Source organism: Chaetura pelagica, unplaced genomic scaffold, assembly GCF_000747805.2.
Source record: "Chaetura pelagica isolate M959 unplaced genomic scaffold, ChaPel_1.0 scaffold356, whole genome shotgun sequence".
NCBI lineage: Eukaryota > Metazoa > Chordata > Aves > Apodiformes > Apodidae > Chaetura > Chaetura pelagica.
The window spans coordinates 7,190,631-7,213,925 of NW_009953964.1; the positions used below are offsets into that span (position 1 = coordinate 7,190,631).

Consider the following 23,295-nt stretch of genomic DNA (forward strand, 5'->3'; position numbering starts at 1 on the left):
TCCTTTGTTAACAAGCTGGGTGTAGCTCAAATATTTCTTTAGTTCTTCTGGACATCTCTCCAACAAACAAGTATTTTGGCTCAGCTCAATAATCAATACAGTTTTCCTAGTTTACAGAGCAAATAATTACTTCATGACATGACTTCACGTGGTCGGAGAGATGTATATATATAGAGCAGAGAGAGAAGGCTGAGAACCATCTACCAACCTCCCCAGCAGCAGCTTTGCAAGCAACAGGCTCTACAATCATCTCCACTATGAAGACCACAGGAAGCTTTGCCCTTCTTGGGCTTATGCTTCTCAGCTGCCTTGCTGGTAAGTTGCTTTCATTACAGTCTGTGCTATTACCTCTTGTCCTTCTGAACCTTTGCCTTTATATATTATATAGCAACTATATAACTTCATATAGTTCAGCCTTTTGGATATGTGATGATTTAGGAATACTTGAGCTCCCTTTTAATGAGCTTTATCCTTGTGCAGATAAATGTTATAGATTGGTAGGATGCATTTGTCTGATTTAAACTTATGAGCCCTGGTGAGGATAATAGTTCTGCAAAATGAGAAAAGTTTATGTCCTATTTCTTCTTTAGTGAGTCAAAATTTCTGGTTTCACAAATCATTGGTTTCTTTAATCTTAGCATATAACTACTTGCTTACTTGGAGTAGATTAAAAATTGGGGAAAACTATCACTTGTCAGTAATGAGAAAGTGTATTTAGTCATTCTGTTAGGAAATTGTGATTCCAAAGGAGTTTTATTCAAGGATGTTGTACTTTTTTTTTTTTAAATTTTATAATCTGTGTTTTTTTTGTAGATATTGCTGTTGCTCAGAGACGGGTGAGTAGTAGATCTTTGTCATTTAGACTGGATTTCTAAGTCGAGATGAATAATTCATACTCACACTATCCCAGGGAAGGCTCGAGGGAGGAAAAAAAGCAGAGAGAGCAAGAAAGGAAGAAGGAAAAATGCCACTAAGTATTCTACCACCTCCTTTTCCCAAAATAAGAAAATACCCATGTCAGAGAAGGATGATAACTTACCATGTTGATGATAAAAAAGACAGCGAATGTAGAATGAGAGTCAGCACAGCACAGAGGGCCAGGAGAAAATCTATACAACTATTGAATAACTGCCTAAGTATCTTCCCTGTCCTGATTCCCCAAGGAATGATAATTTTTGCCCACAATTCTTGCTAAAGGTACTGAAAGTCCTGATGGCAAAAAGGTGCTTTTGATTGCTGTAGGAAACATGGCATATTTTATTCCCTCTCTCCTTTGCCATGGAAGAAAAATAGAGAACAAAAAATGACCAGCAGTAGTCTCCCAAGGCAATGAAACCAGGATTAACACAAGCATGCTCTTCTGTCCACTTGGAAACATCACAAGTCCTTTCCCACAGGCCTCCTGTGGCATGTTCCTGACATCCGGGAAAACCCCACAGCTGCAGGTCGCCTGTCCCCGCGACTACAGCCCCGTCTGTGGAACTGATGGCAAGACCTACCCCAACGAGTGCACCCTCTGCAGGGAAATCTTGTGAGTATAAGGTCTCCTGGTTACCTACAATGCCAGTTCAAGCAGCACAGAAAAGCCTTTGGGATTGTGACTAATCGTGGGGTGGACTAGATTTTTCATGAGTTTCTGTCTTCCCTAATGTCCTTTGTTTTCCGTGTCAAATCTCCTGAATCTAATTAATTACTGGGGCTTTCCAAGTGGAGAGACTTAATGAGTGAGATGACTACATGGTATCAACAGATTAATCCTTCTTTTCCTTCTCTCTCCTAGCACTCGCAACCGCAACATTGACAAGAAGCACGATGGCAGATGTGTCAAGGTATGGCCTGAGATCCTCTCCTGCCGCGCTGAGCGGCGCTGGCTGAAAAGATGGCAGAGAGCTAGACAGAAACCTCACCTAGCATCACTTCTGTATTGAACACACACAGATTTAATCTGTCAGAATGAAAATGAAATATTTCAGATTCACAAGAATTATTCTTTTAAAATTTTGTTTCAACAGTTAGAATCAGTGAGCTTTAAAATCTTACCTTGTGTATAACACCAGACTTAAGACAGGATATTTTTTGTTCCAATACTGCTTCAGCATTATCAAAGCACTTCTCTTTAGACTTTTTAGAGGCTTTATTGAAGCTAAGAAATTCCCAGAGGAAGTTTGGCTATTGAGTAAACTGTAATTTTGTAACAGATAAAACAATTCTATCAAAACGTTTATCATAAAGTTTGTTTATCCAGACAGGGAGCTACCATGAAGTGGATAAGTATCTCTATTTTTAGTTTAGAGAGAGAAAGTAAAGAACACTCTGGCTGTGCAATTTAACATAACATAGTAAGTTCCATTTCAGCTCACTCGGAGTAACTGCAGAAACACTGAGGTGAGCATAAACTCCATTTTCAAGAAGCACTGGCATTTTGCAGCTAAAGTTGCTGCTGCACGGGGCATTTTGGGCAAAGATCCTCATGGTGTCATTTATGGTTAAAATTCCCAAGATAGTAAGGAAGAAGCTCACTTCAGGACAGGAAAAAACAGATGCTCCAAGATGGTGCTGTACCCATGTGCAGGATTTAAACTGTGCTTTTTCCACCACGCTGGGTCTGGAAGCTGCTCTGTCCTTGCAGCTCTGGGGAGAGGAGATGTCTCTGCACTGTGCTCCATGACACAGGACTGATGCAAAGGGGAGCAGAGGTTAAAGAGTTGTTCTGTCACTGTTTCAGGTTGACTGTACTGGCTTCCTGAAACCAAGCAGTGGTCAAGTGGTTCCCTGCACCATGGAGTACAGCCCCATCTGCGGCACCGACGGCATCACCTACAGAAACAAGTGCAACTTCTGCACTGCTGTGGCGTAAGTGAAGGAGCTGGGTTATGGGAGGGGTTGCTGAAGCAGTGGGTGCTTGTGTTGGTATTTGGAGTGCAACGAGGTACTTTGACTCCTGAAGCTGCTGTGCTCATTCATTCTCCGCTTTCTTCCCAAAGGAACGGTCTGGAGGTCAACCTGCGCAGCTATGGAGAATGCTTCCAGGTAAAGCACAGGAATCTGCACTCTCAGCTGCTGCTGCAGTACATTTTTGCAACACAAATTGACTGAACTAAGTAATAGAAAGGTCTGCAGCATCCTGGTGTATTTGGCTTTGAAATATGATTTGAGGTATGCCTGGGTCAAAGGGTATTGAACCAAATCTGTGACTCAGATATGCAGTCCTCTCTCTGACCTGAGATGATGGCAGTCAGCAAGTGCTGAGACCTTCATTTACTGGGAAAGGGGCTGCGCAAGAGATGCTGCCTCATCCCTTCTGCAGGAGAGCAGGGGCTCATATACAGCCAGGGCTATTCATGGTGGTGACACCTTGAGTGGGAGCTACAGTGTGGCTTGCAACCATCCACTTTCTGTATGCATGCCTCTGCCAGCCTGAGGAACAAGAGAAGAGCAGCCAGTTGGAGGCTCAGCCTGGAAATACCAGTGTGGTCATTTCACTATTTGTAGTAGTATTAGATTTTTCTCCCTGCTTCAGGCTGCTCCAGACAAGCATTTTTTCTGCTCTTGAGTTTGCAGTCACTAGAACAACAGAGCTCTGCCCTGAAAAATGCTTTTATGCTTTGCCATATCATAAACATTAAATAAACAAAAAGCACTCTTGTAGGAAAACATGGGGAACAAAAGCTTTAAAACCTGTTGTTGTTCCACTATTAGGAGCAGGTTGACTGTGGTGACACCCAACAGAAGGGTCTCAGCAACCTCGTCTGCACCTCCGAATTCGACCCGTTCTGTGGCTCTGACGGCAGAACTTATGGAAACAAGTGCCAGTTTTGCAACGCAGTTTCGTAAGTATGGAGCCCACCACACAGCTGGGAAACCCGAGGAGCTGGAACACACACACACTGGTGTCAGCTGATTGGAAGCCCCCAGAGCTCATGTTAGCCTCTTTGTAAGCCCACCCCTGCTCCACGTTCCTCTCCTGACACTCATTCCTGTCACCCTCTAGGCACTGGAAATCTTAAGCCTGAGTGAGTCTTTTCCTTCCCTTGCATTTAAATCCAGATCCCCATTTGCAAGCTCATAGCATTACTGACTCCCTCCCTGTCAGAGTGATTTATACTGTGACAGTAGGAAGTGTCCAGAATTAAATTATGGGGTTTGTCCCAAATCTCTTTCGTGTAAGAAAACAAGTAATCTGGGGAATCAGGAAAGAGGTGAAACATGAAGGGAAGTATTTCATAACTTGGAGAGCATGAAGCATTGGCTTATTTGGGTAAACTTAGACTGTAAAACTGAGATCCATGTCCATAATTTTGGTTTCTCTCTTTCTCCACAGCCGCAGCCGTGGAAGTCTGTTCCTCAGACACCGTGGCCAGTGCTGAGCCCTGGAGCAGTACCTGGCATGCTGACTTTTCCCTTACAAATCCTGAATCAAACATGCTCTTCCCTGCTCCCTCACCTGTTCCACATTGGTCTCTGCTTTGATTGATCAATAAATTAAATGCAGCCACTCTCTTTGCCATGGACTAGTTTTTGGGGTTGGCTTTCTGGGTTTGTTTTTTTTCTCAGGGCAGAGGTGATGGTCTTCAGGCTTTTAGGTACTTATCTGTCAGGCAGGAGAAGTTGTGAAATAAACCACAACAAAGAGCAAAGCATAACAACCATCACTCAGCAGCCCAAGCCCTCATGAGAGTACGTCACTCCATACCAAACCATCAGAAGGGAAACCAGCTATGAAATACTACCACTTTCCTAATTTTGGTGTCTTATACCATGCAAATGGATTTGTCATTGTAACAGCACCGAGTCTTGGAGGAACTGCTTCTTTTAGGGGCCCTGGCACAGGGGAATGCATCTGGGAAGGTGTGAAAGAGAAACAAGGCCATGATCAGCCCTACCTGGTCCCACCTGGACAAGGGGCAGGTCTGGCAGTGCATTATAAGATGAGGCTTATGGCAAAGGGAGGAGGCTATCTCACAGGGAAGAAAATTAGGAACTGTTGCTTCCTTGAAGGGTGTGTACACTGGGACTTGTGCTGATCAGCAGAAAATTGCAGCAAGCTAGGCAAGGCTGTAATGAGTCTAATGAGAACCTGAGGAGAAATTAGACTGAGATGAGGCTTTCAACTTCATGGAGAAGAGATCTGAAAATACTTGAGCAAGGTAGGCAGATGTAGGAGAGGGGACCCTTCAGGAAATGGTCTTGGAATTTTGAATGCCAGGAAAGAAGGGCCAGAAGATGTGCTGGTAGCTCCAAGGTGCTTAGGAAAAAAGGTTTGGAGATAGTATCTTTGTGGGAGCCTAAAGAGTGTCATCTTTTTGGGTGAGTCAAGGAGTTAATATGCAAACAGCACAGGCAAAAAGTCCCAAGTGCCACAGCTCACATACTCCCTTCCTCTTCCTTTCTTCACCTCCCGTTCTCTTGTTATGTAGCATGAGTAGCTGCTGCCAAGACTGATATTTAGGACAAAATCTGTGGCTTTCAAGCCTTTTCTTTGGGTCTTTTTCCCTGAAGCAGGTAATTTATTGACCAGGAATTTGTAGGTGCTTCCCACCAGGAGATAAGAGGCTTGTCCTTCCCCTACTACTGGCACAGAGCAATGGTCTGTCCTAGGAAGAGGGATGGAACTTCTTTTCAGGGTTTTTTCTGTGAGTGCTGTCAATATAAATTTCATCATGCCTTTGTGCCTGCTCTTAAGAAGAGACCAACTGGAGAGTCTGAATGTTCTCATTATTTACTTGTTTGTGTGTGTGTGAGAAATAGGAACAGTCTAAGTAGCTAGTGGATGTGAATAGAGACCTGTCAGCACAGGACAGAGCTCTGCTATAATTTCTTTTTGGCCAAGAAGTTTAGAGTGGTTGCAGACTACTGAAGTTTTGATCAAAGTGGGAAATTGTTTCCAACAGCAAGATCCTAGGGTGAGCCTCCACTGCAGTGGAAGTTTCTGCCTGTGAAAGCCAGGTACTTGATTAGGAGCTCAGAAGGCTTTGGAAAAGCCCAAAGAAGAGCTGCTCACCTACAGAGAAAGGGAGAGAAAATGGCAAGTACTGGGTTTATGGTTGTATCCTAGATGCCTCATGAGCCTCCAAGCAAGAGCTCTTTAGAAGATTGAAAGGTTTGTATCACACAGGACTGAAGACTGGCCCAGCACTGGTAAGTACTTGGCAAAACTCTGCCCATCTACCCCCTAGACTGAAAATAAGGTCCAAGTGTCTTTCTTTTAGCCCTGATTTCATAGAAGTCAGAGGGACAGAAGAATTCCCTCACCTGTGCTAGCAAGTGGCCTGTTTTAGATGTTATAAAGAAGTGGAAACAGGTAATAATGATAATGACCAGGTTGGTAATTTAGTCTCTTCCTCTCCTCAGCCCAGAAGGGGTTGGTTCCTGCAGTACATTTGCTAAGGCTGTAGCCAGTTAGTGATGTTGCAGGAACTGAAACATTTGGGTAGATAAAAGGCTGAGCCATTAAAGCTGTTGTCATGAGCAGTGACGTATGAAACTAGAAAAGGCAAACAAGTAGTGCAGGAGCAGCAGAGCCAAGTGTGATTTTGAAGGGCACTGTGGCTGACTGACTTGATAACTGAATTATATGAGAGGCTGTGTCAGGAGTTCACCCCTATCAGGCTTCTGACAAGTCACCTGTCAGTCACGGTTTCTCTGCTGTGTGGATTTTAGTACGTCTAGCAAGCTGCAAACTCAAATGCTTCCCCAGATGTAGGGTATTCATAACATTGCTCTCATAACAGAAACTCTCTCCCTTGCTGGCTGGGGATGTTAGTAGCATCTTTGTTGCTAAAAAGAAAAATGTATTAAAATTTTGATTTTTAATTTATTTTTTTTCACTTCTCTGTCAAATTTGGTTGGAACTAGATACAGATTCAAAATTTACTGGGGGAACTAATAAACAGATAGCTATACACATTGCTCTCCTAAGCCTTGTCTCCTTAGGAAAGCATACTAAAATTTTTAGCTTTTTCTTATCTCAATGGATATTTTGCAAATAGTGCAGCTGAACACAAGTCATTGCACAAACCCTGCTGATGACAGAGCTCAAGTCTTCCAGTTCTCCATCAAATTCCCTTCAATGCCATTTGCAGTGTGAGCAGAGCCCTGACATGTTTGTGAATGTGAAAAACTGGAAAACATTGACAGCTAGAGTTTAAATAGTTCAGGGAGGACAGTCAGCAGTCCTATCTGGGACTGTGCACACAGCTACAAGAGCACGTCACATCAGAGCACTTCTCCACCCCAACCCCACAAATTTAGAACCATCCTCAAAAATAGCCAGGGAACAACATATAATTCATTTCACACACAACACATTCTCATGCTGTGATTTGTTTCGTAATGTCTAGTGAGTGTCATCACGCCACAGTCAAAGCCTCAGAGCTGGCATTCAGTGAGGGACCAGAGAATGAAAATTACCAGCTTCCCGATGAATCACTGCTTTGAAAAGTCACCCTTGTGAGAATCCTGTGACCGTTTAGAAAAAAAAAAAAAAGGAAAAGAAAAAGAAGATATTACAAACCTGAGTCTACCACTCATGTAATTAGCCCTTTCTAGGTTTGATGTGAACAGGGCAACATTCCTAAAGCACCATAAACACAGCCAGGACCAATAATGACTTTAGAATTGGAGAAGTTCTCACAATTAAGGTGAGGAATGAGGACAGCTACAGATGGGCTCATAAATACACAGAAGGGCAGGTCTGGGTGTGCATCGTGGGCTCCGGTGCTGAGACAACACCTCTTGCACACATTGCTGGGCTTGGACTAAAGAACTACCTGCAGCATGAAGACAACAGGTGCCTTGGTTCTTTTCAGCTTGCTGCTGCTCTCTTTCTTCTCAGGTAAGTGATCTTTTCCTTAGCCTAGAAAAAAATCCTAATCAACAAACCCAAATCTTTCCTGGCAACAGGAAACTTTGGAGAGTCTTGATCACCGGATGACAGGCTTGAAGATAAAGCTGAGCAAGTAGAAAATATCTGCAGGACTTGCTGACTTGTATGACATATTTCCACTCCTTGTGTGCCTCCGCAGCAGCGGAGGTGTCACAGAGAGACTGAGAGAGCAAACTCTTAGTGGCTCCTTTAGCAAATGTACCAAAGCAGAGTGTAATTATGAATTTTTGGTACAAATATTCACTGGAGAGTTTTGCTGAACCAGTTAGAGAAGGAACTTTCTCCACCTCAGGGTCATCAGCTCTTGTTTTGATCCTAAGCGTCTTGGTCTTGGTGTTTTCCTTGGAGATGTGGAAACGTAATTAGATGAAAGTTTCAGCTTTCGTTTATGTTGCAGTGAAAAGCTTGAAAATTAAATTCAAATGTCCTCAAGGATTCAGAACAGAGGGCAAATTAAAAGGATCCAGCATTTATTTATCTGGAGATTTATACATCTCTCTGATGATCTGGGGAAGCTGAATGATCATTTTTGAACATATAGGTCATGTCAAATGTTATCAGTTGTTTGTGTCCAGCTGACCCAGCTCTGCAAGGTTTGTGGCAACAGTTACTGAAGAATGTGCAGAGCAAGAATTATTTATGCTTGTTTTTCTGTGAATAATTTGAATTAAGAATTCACTTGAGAAAATGGCAAGCTCTGCATGGAGAAAAGAGGTGAATTACTTTGTACACATTATTCATTATTAAATATTAATCCGTCTCTAACTGAGTCTTAATTGGGACTGGGTTCTGTCAGAGTGCTGAAGCTTCCTTCCAAGGCCAGGCAGAATAGCAGCAAACTCTGTGATCTCCTGTAAAATAAACAGATGTCAAGAGACATCATCAAAGTCTTGTGTAGCCACATGTAATATTTATAAAAGGTATCTAATTTTGTAAATAATATGCAGATAACCATAACAATAACTTTACAACTAAGGCAGCCCAGCCTAACCTGAGGACATGATAAATACATGGGTGACCAGGATAAAACAGCAAAGGGCTTAATTAGCAGGTGGAAGGTTGGTTGATGGATGATGTTCTGGCTGACTGAGGGTGTGGTGGGATTTCCAATTCGTGGAGGCCGAAGCGTAGGCCAAGGTCCTCCCACTCCTGCCCCAGGCTCCCTCCTGCTCAGAGCCACCTGAGCAGCATCTCTGTTGGCAGGGGCCCCACAAACCCAACAGGTACAGCCGCTTATCTGACCCTCTGCTGCCCAGCTGCTGTGCGAGGTGCCAGCTATTTGTCCCACGGTGTTGTGACCCCGATTCTGCAACTCTGCATTCAATCCACCCTTGAGTGTCCAACTCCCCTTTAGAGACATGGCAGGGTCACCCTGTCCCGCAGCTCTGACTCAGCCTATGGGGCTGACTGCAGTCTTTGCAGTGAAGAAATACAAAGAGGATGGACTGATTGCCTGCAAGCCCAGAGCCTGTGGTTACAGCAGATATTTTTGCTCTCTTACACACCGGCACTGCCTGTTCTGCTCTGGATCACCCCGAGCTGTCTTTTCATATCCTGCCTGGGCTGAAACTGTTGTGGAAGAGTCTCTGGTCTGGGCCATGCTGAGGATGGCTGTATAATTGACCACAGGGCCTCCTTCTCCATGGTAGGCCCTTGTTAGCACAACCAGCCATTTTCCTAGCTCAGAGGTACAGGAGCCTAAAAGAGCCTTAAAAGTCAATATAGCTTTAAAATCTGTGTTGAGCGTGGCTCCAGCTCTGGTACAGCAGCTTGTTTCCCGGGAGTGGCTGCCTTCCAGGAGATTGGGTTATGTGTCTGAGGTGCAGTTAGCAGCTGAATGACTGATTACATGGTATTTTAGTAACATTTTTCAGAAAAAGCAAAATACTGAAAAGCAATTCAGATAATGTATTTCCTGCCCCTTCCTCCTCTGCACAGGATGACAGAGTAGGAAAAACCTGGTGTATGTTTCACCATGGTTTGCGTAAAGGGTTTGTGGCTTTAGTTCAGCCTTTGTCAGAAAATAATGAAAATAACTTTTTTTTTTTTTTTTTTTTTTTTTTTTTTTTTTTTTTTTTTTTTTTTTTTTTTTTTTCCCCAGATGTAGCAGGACAAGACATTGAAGAGGTTAGTGCAGCTGTTTCTGCTTACTGAATATGCATTTTCTACAGGAATGATTTTGTAACCGAGATCTTGATGTGTGGTAAACTGCTTTTAATGTCTGCTGGGCACAGTCCCAAAGTTTTGGGGAGTTCATTGTTGTACAAGGGTTGTTATATATGTGTATGTGCAAGCAGACCAGCAAAATGCAAATGCTTTCCATTATTATGTATAAGGTGCTTGCATAGGGTTGTGTTTATACATAGCACCACTTTTGTCTTCTTTGCTCCACTGTTCAGTTGTCTCATGAAACAAGTGGACTATCGAGAGTGTTTTATCTCTTCAAACAAGATCCATCACTGGGACTAGTCCAGAGCAAAAATACATGTATATTTACTGAATACCATTGTTAATTCCCCATAGACTATGGTTTGCTTATCCCTCCTGTGGGAAGGCAGAGAGCTCAGCAAGCACCAACATGAGCACACAGTTTTGCAAGATGCATGATGCCATGCAGCAGTGAGCTAACTTGATGCCAAAGAGCATCAGTGCTGACTCTTCTTCTACATGCCTAGGCTAATCTGCTCATAATTTTGGGAGATCAAGGCTTCTCCCAGGTGACTAAAATTTTCCTCCTCAAACACAGAGCAAAAATTCCCCTGAAATGTTGATTCTACTCACTTCTGACAGGGCTTTTTCTTTCACCAAATAGGCAGTGTCACCACTGCTGCTTTAGTGTGCTGGTCAGAAAAAGCATTATATTAGTGACCTTGTATCCAATTTGGAAAGTGAAAGGAAGAGTGTGGGAATCCTAAAGTGTTTTGTTTGTTTGTTATTGTTCCTTTTGTAGATCTGTAAAGAATTTGTAAACAGAAGTGTGTTCTGCACGAGGGAGTCCAACCCTCACTGTGGCACAGACGGCGTCACGTACGGAAACAAGTGTGCCTTCTGCAAGGCTGTGCTGTAAGTGGGAGCAGAGGGGATGGAATTAACAGAGAGCTGGCTCCATTTTCATGTATGTCATGATGTCCTTTGTCACGGGGAGACCCTGCATGGACCTTGTAAGGACCATTCTCTGAATTGTGCCAAGTGGAAACTTTCCTCCTTGGAAGGGAGCTGTGTGGATGCAAGTTAATTTTAATTCATTTCCAGGCTTTGCATGCTGCTGGTTGCCATGCTGAGAGGCAGCACGGGGCCTGAGAAGCAGTTGCATCTTGCCTGTACCTTCTGCATGCTCTAAATTGATGCACATTTCCCACTATAAGTTACAGGCTGCAACTCTCACTGCCCACACTTCTGGGTACTGAGAAGTTTCTGGAGGAATGTGGGAGCTGAGCCATGCCAAATTATTCCTGAAAAGTCTGAATGGACTTTGTGGAGCAAGCCACAAAATCTCAGAGGAAGAACCTGAGCTTCTCCTTTTCCTGAGCTCTGTCACCTTTTAAAGCAGATGCAATAGAAGCCAGCACCCCTCGACTGCATGTGCTTGCAAAACATCATTTTTTTCACTAGCAGTCCTTAACAACTGGTGCCCAGTCAAGGCTGCCATATCCTAGGGGAAACTGGAGGAGAGCAAGGAGAGGAGAAGATTTCTTGCTTTTCCCTGGGAGGCACCAGGGTACACTAACATGGGTCATGCAAATGGTCTTGTTCAGAGGGATGAGTTTCTTGTCCCACGCTGTCAAGGGGGACTGTCTGTCCTACACTTTTTTCTCTAACTGTGTCTTGCTTCTTTTACAGGAAAAGTGGAGGCAAAATCAGACTGAAGCACATGGGGAAATGCTGAGTCCTCACCTGTCACCCAGCAGGAACAGCTGATCCCCTGTCAGTGCACAGTCACGGGAGCAGCTTTCCCTCATCTCTGCCACCTCTGTTCAATAAAACAAAATTCAGCATGATTCTTTGCCTGGATTTCTTTTCCCTTAATACCCAGAAAAGCACCTTGATGCAGCTGAGCTAGAGATTAATATGTGGCTTTACTTTGCTGTTCCACCAGACTCCTGGGAATCAAAGCGCTCCCTGTGCTGGAGTGATGACTCCCACGGCTCCTGTGGGATGTGTTCCTGTCCCCAGCAGCCACAGGTCTTCTGCCCTGTCCTGCCTGGCACATTGGCACGTGCCTGCTGGGCACCCAGGAAGGACAACTCCTTGTGGGCTCCTGCCCAACTGTTCCTATCCCAGGGGGTGGATGACAGCGGGTGCCTTTATTCTTTACCCAGCCTCCATAGACATGTTCCTTCCTCTCTCAGAGGTTATTGTGGGAGGGTGACAGGAGAGCTGGTGAACAGCGTGACTGCATATGCCTCATCTCCTTTGGAAACCAGAGAGAAACAAGCTGAGGCTAGGGAATATTGCTCCATTTAAGCCTGCAAAAAGATGGCAGGTGGAGGCTGGTTTTAGGCAGAAGCTGCAAGGATCTTCATTCCAAAGAAGTCTCTTTCTTCTTCCTTCTAAGAGAACGCTTTGTCTTGAAAACTGTGAACTCACCAGCATTAGTTTCCTGCTGCCAAGTGGCTTTTCATGTTAATAAAATTATATTTAGAAGAGCACCAGATTGTATAAAATGTCAATAATTACCAAAAAAATATTCCCTGGAGGAGAAGAGCTGTGGGCTTCTTCTCCCCACCTCTAGGATAAACTCTCCCTGAATCATCCACAGACCTTGATTTTCTAGGCACGAGGATTTTTATTCATATGCAATTTTTAATGCACATTGACTTTATTCCTTTCTTTACTTTTCACACTGCTGCCCTCTCTCTTCTTGACACTGGCTGGAAAATCCTTCTTTGTGCTAACATGAAAAAATGAATACTATATTTTCTTCCCATTCACTATGCAAAATTCACCCGGGGAATATTTGTGGCATTCCCTTGTTGAAACATTGGCAGCAGGTCAATGGGACACCAGCTCCGTTTTGTTAAACACTCAACTTTCAAAGGAAACTTTATATTTTATTGTGGGTCTCAGGGGTCAACAGATTTTGCAGGCATCTAGATGCTGAGCATCTAAACCTCTGGACCTTGTTTGGACAGAGCTTTAGTGTTTGCTTATCATGCCTCAATCCATGCTTTGAACTCAACTGAGGAGCAATGCCTAAAAAAGAGGCCTTACCAATGTGCTCAGCACACCTAATGCTGGTTTCTCCTTTGATAATTCACATTTGTGATGCCAATTCTGGCAAATCCTTTGTCATTTAGCAACTTTCCAGGCAGGGTGCAGGCAGCAGCCAGTCACTGGCTGAGATGTGCAGGCAAAACTCCACATTGGCTGGTTTGGTGCTTCTCTCAGAACAGCTGTCTTTCATCCTGGTATTTTTCCCATCCCAATTTACTGGACTCTTGCAAAATTTGTCATCTTTTCTTGGAAGCAGACTAAGGCTCTCTGTATCTCAGCTGTATACAGCCCTGGAGAGTGTACTTTTTTGATTTGAAAGTCAGATGTTACATTAGTCAACTTCACAGCAAGACATCCAGAACAGATAAGATTGAGGGGAGAAAGAAGCACCTCCTGCACAAAGGGAAGTTGACACGAAGGACGTGTTGGGAAAGTGGGAAGACCTTCCTCATCAATCCTCTTGCTTGGAGCAGGATGACCTCCACGTGTCCTCTCCCACCTGAGTTATCCTGCAATGATCCTATGACATTGTGTGGCTCTGGACCAGAACTATCATCAAAGCATAGGAGCAAACAGACTCCGTTTTGAAGATGGGAAACAACACTTCAATGGGAGAGGGGGTATGGGACAACTTTCTGCTTGAGATGGCCCTCATTGACCCCCCAGATCTCACAGTATATTTCAGTATTTAATCCTTTTTAATCTGGAGGCCAAGATAACAAGGACAGTTCACAAGAGAAAAGAAACTTTCAGTGCAAAAAGCAAATAAAACCACCTCTGTACCTTTACAGACCCAACTACCACCTCCCACGCTTGTCCTGGGCAAGTGGAGACTGGGAGGTGTCTCCTTTGAGGAGATGATTCCCCCAAGGCAGGAAAACTTTCCAAAACTGTCTCCAGGAGGGGCAGTGCTTTTTCTGCCACAGTCTGTCCTTCCTCTGAGGGCACTTGACTCTGGCAGGGAGGCTGTGCTGGTGCCAGCACCGTTTGCTCTTGGTCTCTGAGCACTGTGCTCACCTTCCCAGCAGGGCTGATGGATGGGTGGGTGCCAGGGACAGGGCAGGAGCATGGCAGTGGCCACAGCCTGTCCAGCTTGAGCTCCCATCTCTGTCTGGCTGATTCCTGCACATACACCAAACCAGAAACCAAACCTTCAGCTACTACTTTTCCTTTGATTTCCTTCCTCCACCTTTTAAGATGTGTTGGTTTTGGGGGATTTTTGACAGCTTTGAAAGGTGAGTGAGTCATGATACATTTGAGATGTCTCTTCTGTTAGATAACATGAGCATCTTCACAGCTTTTTCTTTCCATGGGGAGAAAAGGGCAGAGGCTCGAGTGGGAGCTGCCAAGACCTGCCCCTTGCAGCAGGATGAGTGCCCTGTGCTCCCTGCATCTCACTCAGTCCCCCTCAGCACTTAAAATAATGGAAGAATTAAATTAGTGCATGGTTGCTCTTACTGAAAGGAAGCTCTTGCTCACAGCTGAGAACCCTTCTGTGACTGGGCTGTGGACATGGCAGAGGGGAAGGATGTACTTCCATCTTGCAGCTTCATTCTGCTTGTGATGCAGCTGATATATTATCGTGTCCAGGCTCTTGGCCCATTTAGCTCATGTGCTCCACTGCTTCCTCCTCCTCCCCAGCACAGGCACGTGTCACTGTTGCAACTCGGTTGAATCCTTTGTCCTAGTTTTTTCCCCTTGATATTCACAGTGTTTGACAAGGCTTTTCTAGCTGCCATGGGATGATCCTAGGGTGGTGGTGCTGACTGCAGCATTCCCACAGCCCAGCTGGGGAGGAAGCTCTGGACTTGGTTACCATTCCAGTTCACCCTCTTTTCCCTAAGAGAAGGCAGGAGGGATCAGGTTGGAAAGGACTTTGGTCCAACCTCCTGCTCACAGCAGGGTCAGTTCTGAGGTCTTATCAGGTTGCTCAGGGCTTTATCCAGTCTAGGATTGAAACTTTCCAAAGGGCGGAGAATGTATAATCTCCCTGAGCTACCTTGCCCAGGGTTTGACTAGTCATCATCATAGTAAAGAAATTTTTCCTTATATCCAGTTTCAGTCTCTTTCAGCTGCCTCATCTCCAAGCCTTCCACTACTGGGAGAAGCCTGACTTCATCTGCACAGGAACCTTCTTGTTAACTGGCAGGCTGCTCTCATGTCCCACTGAAGCCTTCTTCTCATCAGGCCAAACAAGCCCATCACCCTTTGCTTCTTCTCAGGGGACGAATGTTCCAGCCCCCAGCTCTCTTGGTGGCTCTTCCCTAAACTTTCTCCAGTTTTTTAAAATGCCTTTATTGTTTTGGAGGGGCACCCAAAACTGAACATGGGGGAAAGCTGAGCTATGGGGACATGGGGAAGGGCTGTTCAGGGAGTAGGTAGGAGAACTGTAGGAGTATTGCAGGAAACTGGTAACATGTAGATGGTGAAATCTGGAGACAACAGCAGGAAGGTATCAGTGTTCAGTGGGTCCTTTAAGGATTAGAGAACAGCTGAGTCTGCTCTGGGGTAAAATGGCTCCCAGATGCTGGGAATTAGCCAACAATTCCCCCATGCCCATTGCAGCTGAAGGACTTAAATAGGAGTTAAGGGGAAGCATTTGGATCTTTTTACTGTTTCCAGACCTAAGAGAAGGTGAGGCTCTTGCTCTGTGGCATGAGTTTGGGGGTTTGCTTGGTGTTCTGGTGTATTTTTTTCCCCTGAAATATGTGGTGTGGTTCTCATGGGAGCTTCTCATGTGAGTAACTGCAATAATTGTGGCTGGTCTTGATGTCTTATAAAGCTGCTCTAAAAATGCTTGGGAAGGCTGATTAAAAGTGTGTGAAATATAAAGGTTACCACAATACATAAAGAGAGAACAAGGGAGGCATAAAGTCTTATCTATTTAGAAAGGCAGGCACCATGTAAAGAGTGGCTTATTTTCAAGCTCCAGTGATGAGATGGTGCTTCAGGGCAACTCTTTGTGTTTGACGCCCACGAGGCAGTGAGGGGCAAGAGTTTCAATAAGGTCAGCCGCTTGGATCTCTAGGGGAAGGCGGGTTTTGGCAGAGTCTCAATCAGGACAAATAAGAGCAAAACTGAGCCTCTTCTGAGCCTGGAGGGATGTCCTAACCTACCTGAGGCTGGCCCCAAGCAACAGCTTCAGTACTTGTAGTTGGACACAGTACTCAGCTTGTGGAGTAGAAGTTTTACAGTGATGTGAGAAAAGTGGTGGTGCCCTGTTATACGGTGCTTCCCTTTCTGAGCTAAAATTGCTCAATTAATTGGGAGTGAACTGAAATGTGGGTATTGTGGCAAGGGCTGGCTGTGACGCTTCTGGCCTTTTCCCAAAGAATGTCCTGCCTTTCCTTGGGAGGGTGCTTTTGTGGTGTCACCCATGATAATGCCATCAGCTGCCTGGGCCCTGCCCTGTCAAAGCATCCTCGTGTCATCTTCTGTTTTGGGATGTACCCTTAATCCACTGCTAAAACCGGGAGGCGGATGCTCCAGTTTTTTCTGATGATGTTGATGCTGATGGCCCATTAGAAAGGGGCTAGGAGGGCTGCAGAAGGTCACCTGCGCTGCTCCCCTGTCCCAGGCGGGGACACTGGTGCCCAGCGCATCCCTGCTGGGAGGAGCGGGCGGGGCGCCGGGCTCCGTTCCCGGGCGCCGGGCTCCCTCTGCTGACCGCCCGGAGAGGCACCGCAGCCTCTGTGCCAACCTTTGAGAGTCAATCAGCTCTGCTAAACTGACCCAAGTGCCTTCTGCTGGTCCTAATGCACTGCAGGGGGATGTCCCAGCCACGGAGCTGATTTCGCCCTTTGAAGTCTTGCTTAAAGCGAGAGGTGCTGAGAGCAGAGCTCTGCACAAACTGCCCTGAAGTTCTTCATCCCAGAGACTCCAGTTCCTGAGGCAGCAGGACCCATCCTCTTTTCAGGATAGGTGTCTGTATAAGCCTGGTTTTGCTGAACCCACCAGCTGTCCTTGCAGGGAATTACACTGCAGGGGGTGCAGGCAGGGCAGGAAGGCCCCAGCACTGTGACCTGTCCTAGGAAACTGTGTGTTCCTCGTGCCTCAGCTCTCCCTCCTGGCAGCTGTTCTACCCCTCTCCTGAGACTGCTGTCAGGTCAGGGTGCCCTGAACAGGTTTCCTGTGTTCCTGCAGGGTCCATCACCTCTCATTAGGGAGCTTGGGCACAAGGCCCAGTCTCAGAGTGTTCCCTTGATATGATAAAAGGTGGCTCTAACCAAATCTTTCCTTGGCCAGAGACTGCTCAGACTGCTGCCTTCCCCAGAGCACAGCCCACCTCCCCTGCAGATACTGGAGAAAGATTTTTGGGGGCCGATGAGATGAGCTGGGTTTTGTACCCCCAGGGTTTGGGGAGAGTTATCAGTGAAGATCTTCCCTTCTGTAAATGCTGTGAAAAAGGAGAAAGATGCTGCCTCCCCTTGTAGCCAAGCAGCTATGTAAGGCAGGGCTTGACCTCAGAGTTGGTCTGAGCCACCTCTGCCCTGCCAGGGTCTGTGAGGACATTTTGCTGCTGAGGGTGCTGCTGCTGTATCTTGGTGGCCTGCTAACCCTCTGGGATGGTCCAGACTTTGGTGGTGTCTCTTTAAGACCTGGCAGCATGATGATGCTCCTTGTCTCGTGGGAAAATTGGAGAGCGATGGAGGGGGGAGAGTGCAGTACCAAGAGCGGACACTGGATGATGCCGCAGACCGGGTAGTTTTACCGCTGCTGTGGCCTCTCAGCGCAGTTCAGCTTTGAGCTTCTGGCATTAGGCTCATTCTTGCTATGGGGTTTCTGGTAAAGCCCTGGTTTCTGGAGTGTAGTGACTAGGAGAGAGCTAAATTCCTGTCTTCCTATATATATATTTATATGTGTATATCTATTTGTATAGTTTAAGCCCCTCTAATAAGAGGTCAAATCATGATTCAAGGAGAAGGCTGAGAAGGCTCAGAGTAGCAAACCTATTTGAAAAAATCAGCATGTTGCTCTGTTGTAGAAGACAAACATTTCCAGTGGACTAAATCCCAGTCCCTATTTTGTTTGCAAGTCTGGTCAGCTCTGGGTCATGACATGCAAACATTCACCTGGTGGCTCCCTGAGCCTGGCAGTTGTCACAGGTGCTGCGACAAAAATGTGATCCTGTGGTCAAGTTCTTATTTCTGCCTTGGCAGCAACTGCTGCTCCAGTTGTGCTGGTGTTGTAGCCCTCCTGTTGGCATCAGCCCTGCACCCTCACAGGGAGCTTAGGGCTCTTCAGTGTAACAGGTTCTGCATCTTCTTTGGCTTTTTGGGTGGGGAAACACCTCAAATTAAAATAAGGCCTTTTTCAGGTGTATGCTTGTTCTTTCTGAGTTCCTCATCCCCACTGGTCATGAGCGTGTCCCTGGCACTCTGCTTTAGGACATGATTATGGTTATGGACCTCTCTGCACAGCTATTGCATCCAGCAACATGAGCAGGGGCTGAGGGGAGGCAGGACAGTGTGTATCTACAGATACCTCTCCAGCCTTGCTTCTGCTGCTTTCAGGGCACATCTGTGTTCTCCTGTTATGCCCATGTCTCATTGAGACTTAGCAACAGGAGAAATAGCACTGATCCATGGGGTCAAGGAATGGTTTGGGCAAATACACTTGCTGCTAGTTCCTTGTTGTAGGGCTGTAGAGACTGTTTGACATTTTGGCAGCCTGAACACCCTGCCCAGTGCTGTCTCTGCTAGGTAAGAGAAGATCATTCTGTGCCATCTCCCTGCAAAGCTGGTGCAATCCAGCCGTTGCATGTTAATTGGCTTTGGCAGAAGCTTTAGCTCCAAAGCTCCTGTCTGGTTTTCTCCCCAGCCTTCAGCACTTTGCTATGGTGCTTGTTCCATGCCCAGCCCAAGGCTTCTGCTCAATGCTCTGGAAAGGCAGGGAGAGATGGGGATGTAAAGCTCAACTGATCCTTGTGCAAGACTAACCAGTGCTGGAAACTGTGCCCATAAGTCTCTGTGCTGCTTAATGCCTCAATAGTCTGATAACTTAGTGCTGCCCTCTGGCTTGATTCAAGTTTATTTGGAGGTAACACTGTGACTTTTTTCCCTTTCATAACTTCTGGAATTGTGCCCTGTATTTGACTGAGTCATGCTCTGTGGGTCTGTAATTATCTGTGTGGCTGACATATCCATTAAGGGATTTTATATGTTAATCTCACAAGATTTGCTACTCATGTTGATGCTTTCATCTCGCCGGCTGCGTGTAACCTCTGCGTGCAACGTGATGGGTTAACTGCAGGGCAACCAGAGATGAGGACAAGCATTTGTCCCTGCTGGTCTCTCCCCAAGCCCCCTTATCTCTGACCCCCAGGTGTGCAGTTGGGCTCCCAGCACCCAGCTGAGGCTTCAGGACCACACTGAGCTGTGGGGCTCTCATCATGTGCACTTCAAGGCATCTTCCCACGCATCAGAGGGTAACAAATGATTCTGCATCTGTGACGTAAGTCTAACTGGATAATTATTTTCTAGATCTCTAAGGTTAAAACCAGACAAGCTGCCACATAACTTGGTCAGGGATTGCTGTAATGAGTGAGTGACAAGCCATTAATTCAGTTTACCAGTGACAACAGAACCATCCCGTTGCTGCACTGGTGTATTTCAATTTTTTTTTTGGTGTATTGAATTTTCAATTCAATAAAACCATGTGTTACAGTTTGCTAGTTGCAGAACTAAATCTACATAAATTTACTCAGTTGTTGTGTCTAAGGTAAGTATCTTTCTCAGGTAGTTGTTTAATATTTTTTTCAGTGAATCAATCAGATTAAGGGAAAAAAAAATCAACACTTTGGGTTACTTCAATTTTTAAAATCTAGAACTACTTGAAAGTGGAAATATACATAAAAGATGCAATATTTTGTTTAAAGGACTCAGAATTTTCAGTTATTTGCCTGCTTCATTGTAGCTGCAGCTGATCACTAAATTCTAAATTAAGTCATTTTAATAGCTTCTGAATGTATTTCTCAACAAATCTATTTATGGGGGTGAGGATATTGCTGAGATGCAATTACAAACCCACCTGTATCTGAAGCTCAGAATTTCTTCCATTTGAAATGTTAGACACCAGTTATTTCACTTTTGGTTTGCTACCTTTTATAATGGAGAACAAAAAATCTTTACAATATACCTGTTGTATCTAGATACATCTGTGAGGGACTCAAGCTCCACATTATTATCCTTCTCATCTCTGAGGCAGTTTAACACACTTACCTTTTCAAAAAATGTGCTTATTTTGGTCCTGATTCAAGGAATATCCATCATTAGGACAGCAGAGGAACCCAAAAGTTACACTGGCATAAGCTGCACTTCAAGCATCTGCTTGATATTCAGCTCATGCTCACCTACTAAACTGGTGTTTGCAGTTTTCACTACTCACATGTCACATACCTACTTATAGCATAAAATGTGGACTGAATATAGAAAGCAGGGTTAGGAAACAGGAAGCCTTGAAAAATACAACTCTAGAGCCATTTCACCTAGGAAGCAGCGTCTTTTGGAAAGTTTTCCTAGAATTTGTTAAATTATTAATATTATCCTTCCTGTGCCACCATTCTTCCAGTATGACACAAACTAGGGGAAAACACCTGAGGAATTTTGATGCTTACCAGTGGAGCTCTTGGCTTATAACACATCAATAATGTACAGAGCTCACCAAAGCTCTCAGTCATTGCAACACCACAGCACACTGCATCCTACAGGGTGTTTAGAGTCCACTGTGACAATAAAGCACAAATTGAGACATGGTTCACATCCACACTGAGAAGCTTTTAATGAGGAGAAAAAATCTAGAGCACTAGAGAAAAACCAAACAAATGCAGGATTTTTTTTAACCACAATATTACTATGAGAACATGCTCAGAACCAATTTGAGTGTCAAAGCTTAGCTTGTACAATTTTTTATTAATATGTGGCTGTTTTCCCTCCAATATGAAACAAACATTTCTGAGTAGGCTGTTAATCAGCTGCTCATGCCCAGCTGTTGGGCTCTGGTCTCTCCTCAGGAAGCAGCATGGTAGATCCAGCTTGAAATTCAAAGGGCTGATCTTTACAGGAGGTAGAACAAAGTATTAGCTCAGACTGCTGAAGATTAAAATTCCAATCAATTCTGAAAGTTTGGCTCAAGCATTTGTATCGAAATATGACTTCTCTGATTCTCTGATCCAGAGTTTGACTTGCTGTCCTCTCAAGAGCAGCACAAATAGTGAACACTCAACAGTCTTGTTAAATACCAAATGCTTTAACACCAAAGATGAAGATCCTTAGTCACTAAAAATCTGATATAATAACCTTAGCATTTCATAAAGCCGAAGTCAAAATCTTCCTGGGTGTTGCAAGGGATGGAGGGGGCTTCACTCAGCAACAGTGACCAGAGGGCTCTGCTCAAGGGTCACCCAGTCCCCTTGTACACAGGAGCTGCATCCAACCCTGGCCCTTGCTATGGTGAAAACGAGTGGCTCTTTTTTGATCTATAAACACCTTGGAAAATGGTGTTTTGTGAGCAGAGTGCGTGTGCAATTCCAACTAGAGAGTTTCCAATCGAGTGTTAATTAAGCACTTTGCTGCGCCTACCACCCCAACATTGCCCTATTTGAGAACAAGCTCCCTTTGACTTGTACCTGTTATTTTCCAAAGAGAAAATGACTTTATGGGAAAATTTTTTGCTAGGAGAGACATGGAAATTAATGGCATAGTGTTGTATGCACCTCTGTGTGGCAAAGAAACATGTCAAGCTCTGCATAGACTCCTGAGAACTAAACAAGCATTCAAGTGCTTTCAGTCAAGAGAATCAAACTTAGCACTTGAAGCATCATAGACCTTTTTTACCATTCTCTAGGAAAACTGAAGTTGTTCAGCTCTTGCCATGAGGCAGTCCTTCCAGACCAGGAATCTTTTGAGTCGCTTGAACATAAAACATGTCCTGATTAGTGAAGAGCCCTTTCAAAGCACAGATGTCTCTGTAGCACTCGGGCAACTTACGGCTCTCACAAGACATTGCTATTATTTCTGACACAAGAAACTCATAACATTTGAAAGGTCTACCTTGTCTTTTTCAGGATAGAACAGTATTTTTCTTTTCTAGTCCTATTTTTCTCTCCCTCAATATTTCCTATTCACTGAAATCTTTCTCCATCAATCCCCCAGACAAAGCATTTCATCAGTCACCCTACACTGGGTGCAGTGGTTGTCCACACTAATACTGACTAGTGCCTGTCGTGACTGCTGCAATGCCAAGGATGAAATGATGGAGGATTCTGTCCTCTGGCACCTCTTTATTCAGCATTTCTGGTTTTAAACAGCTTTAATGAATCAGGACAACTCTTTACCCTCCAAAACACAATTTTTACCTGGGCTTTACCTTATTGGTACTTCTCACATCAGTCTTAATTACATCCTGAACAGAGTGGAAAATTGTCTTAAACCCTTTGGCATCTACTTGCTGTCAGTCTTGTGTCAAGTCAGGAATAAAAATTGGCAACTAGATGTAGATTTCACAGTCATGCAGCAGGATTTGTGGAGCTGAATTTGCAGTTAAGTTCTTGGCTTCACCTGTCACTCCATGTACCTCCAGTGATGAGCATTCATGCCACAGAGAGGTATTAGAGTTGTCAGACATCCAGAGCCTACAGAAATAACTTCATTTTAAAATGGACTGTCTCTTTTGGTATGAATTATTAGGCAGAACTAAATACAAACTACTTAACGTGTGCTGGGAGCCCAAGAAAATATGTGGAATATTTCAGACTCCATTTAATGCTTCTCCAGAGTTTTGCAGAACAGTAAATTATGAGCTCTATAATTAAGCCACATACTCCCTCTCTTTGATTATGCTTTAATCCTATTTCTTTTAAGAGACTGTGAAAGCCATTAATCAAATAGTTCTCAGGGACCTCAATATAATCTAAAAGGAAACTAAATGTTAACAGGGAACAAGGCTTTACACTTTGCTGTTGATAACTACTTCCAAGGCTCAACTATATTTTGAAAAACAAGTAGGTCAAAACTACCTTCCCTATAAAAAGGAGAAAAAAGCCAGCAGAGGTGTTTTCCTCTGAACTTATAAGCAATAAATAGATTATTTAGGGCCTGAGCAGAAAGGTTGCCACATATCCTTGCCGTTAGAGTAAATTCTGGTAGTTTGTTAGTTTCTGGTTTACTAGTTTAAAACACAGCTTGGGCTGGCACTAA

At 44.6% G+C, this 23,295-nt stretch overlaps 2 protein-coding genes across 2 annotated transcripts; both read left to right on the plus strand.

Moving 5' to 3' along the window:
- Window positions 1–257: 257 nt before the first annotated feature.
- On the plus strand, window positions 258–4,367 carry LOC104392685 (ovomucoid-like). The gene is made up of 8 exons (XM_010002114.1): window positions 258–315; window positions 814–836; window positions 1,398–1,531; window positions 1,781–1,829; window positions 2,726–2,853; window positions 2,985–3,030; window positions 3,700–3,830; window positions 4,322–4,367. The coding sequence occupies exons 1-8, from the start codon at window positions 258–260 to the stop codon at window positions 4,365–4,367; spliced, it is 615 nt and encodes a 204-aa protein (XP_010000416.1).
- A 3,409-nt stretch (window positions 4,368–7,776) lies between these two features.
- LOC104392580 (serine protease inhibitor Kazal-type 6-like) lies at window positions 7,777–11,771 on the plus strand. Its single transcript, XM_010001994.1, has 4 exons — window positions 7,777–7,834; window positions 9,987–10,012; window positions 10,836–10,948; window positions 11,726–11,771. Exons 1-4 carry the CDS (start codon window positions 7,777–7,779, stop codon window positions 11,769–11,771), a joined length of 243 nt encoding a protein of 80 aa, XP_010000296.1.
- The last annotated feature ends 11,524 nt before the right edge of the window (window positions 11,772–23,295 follow it).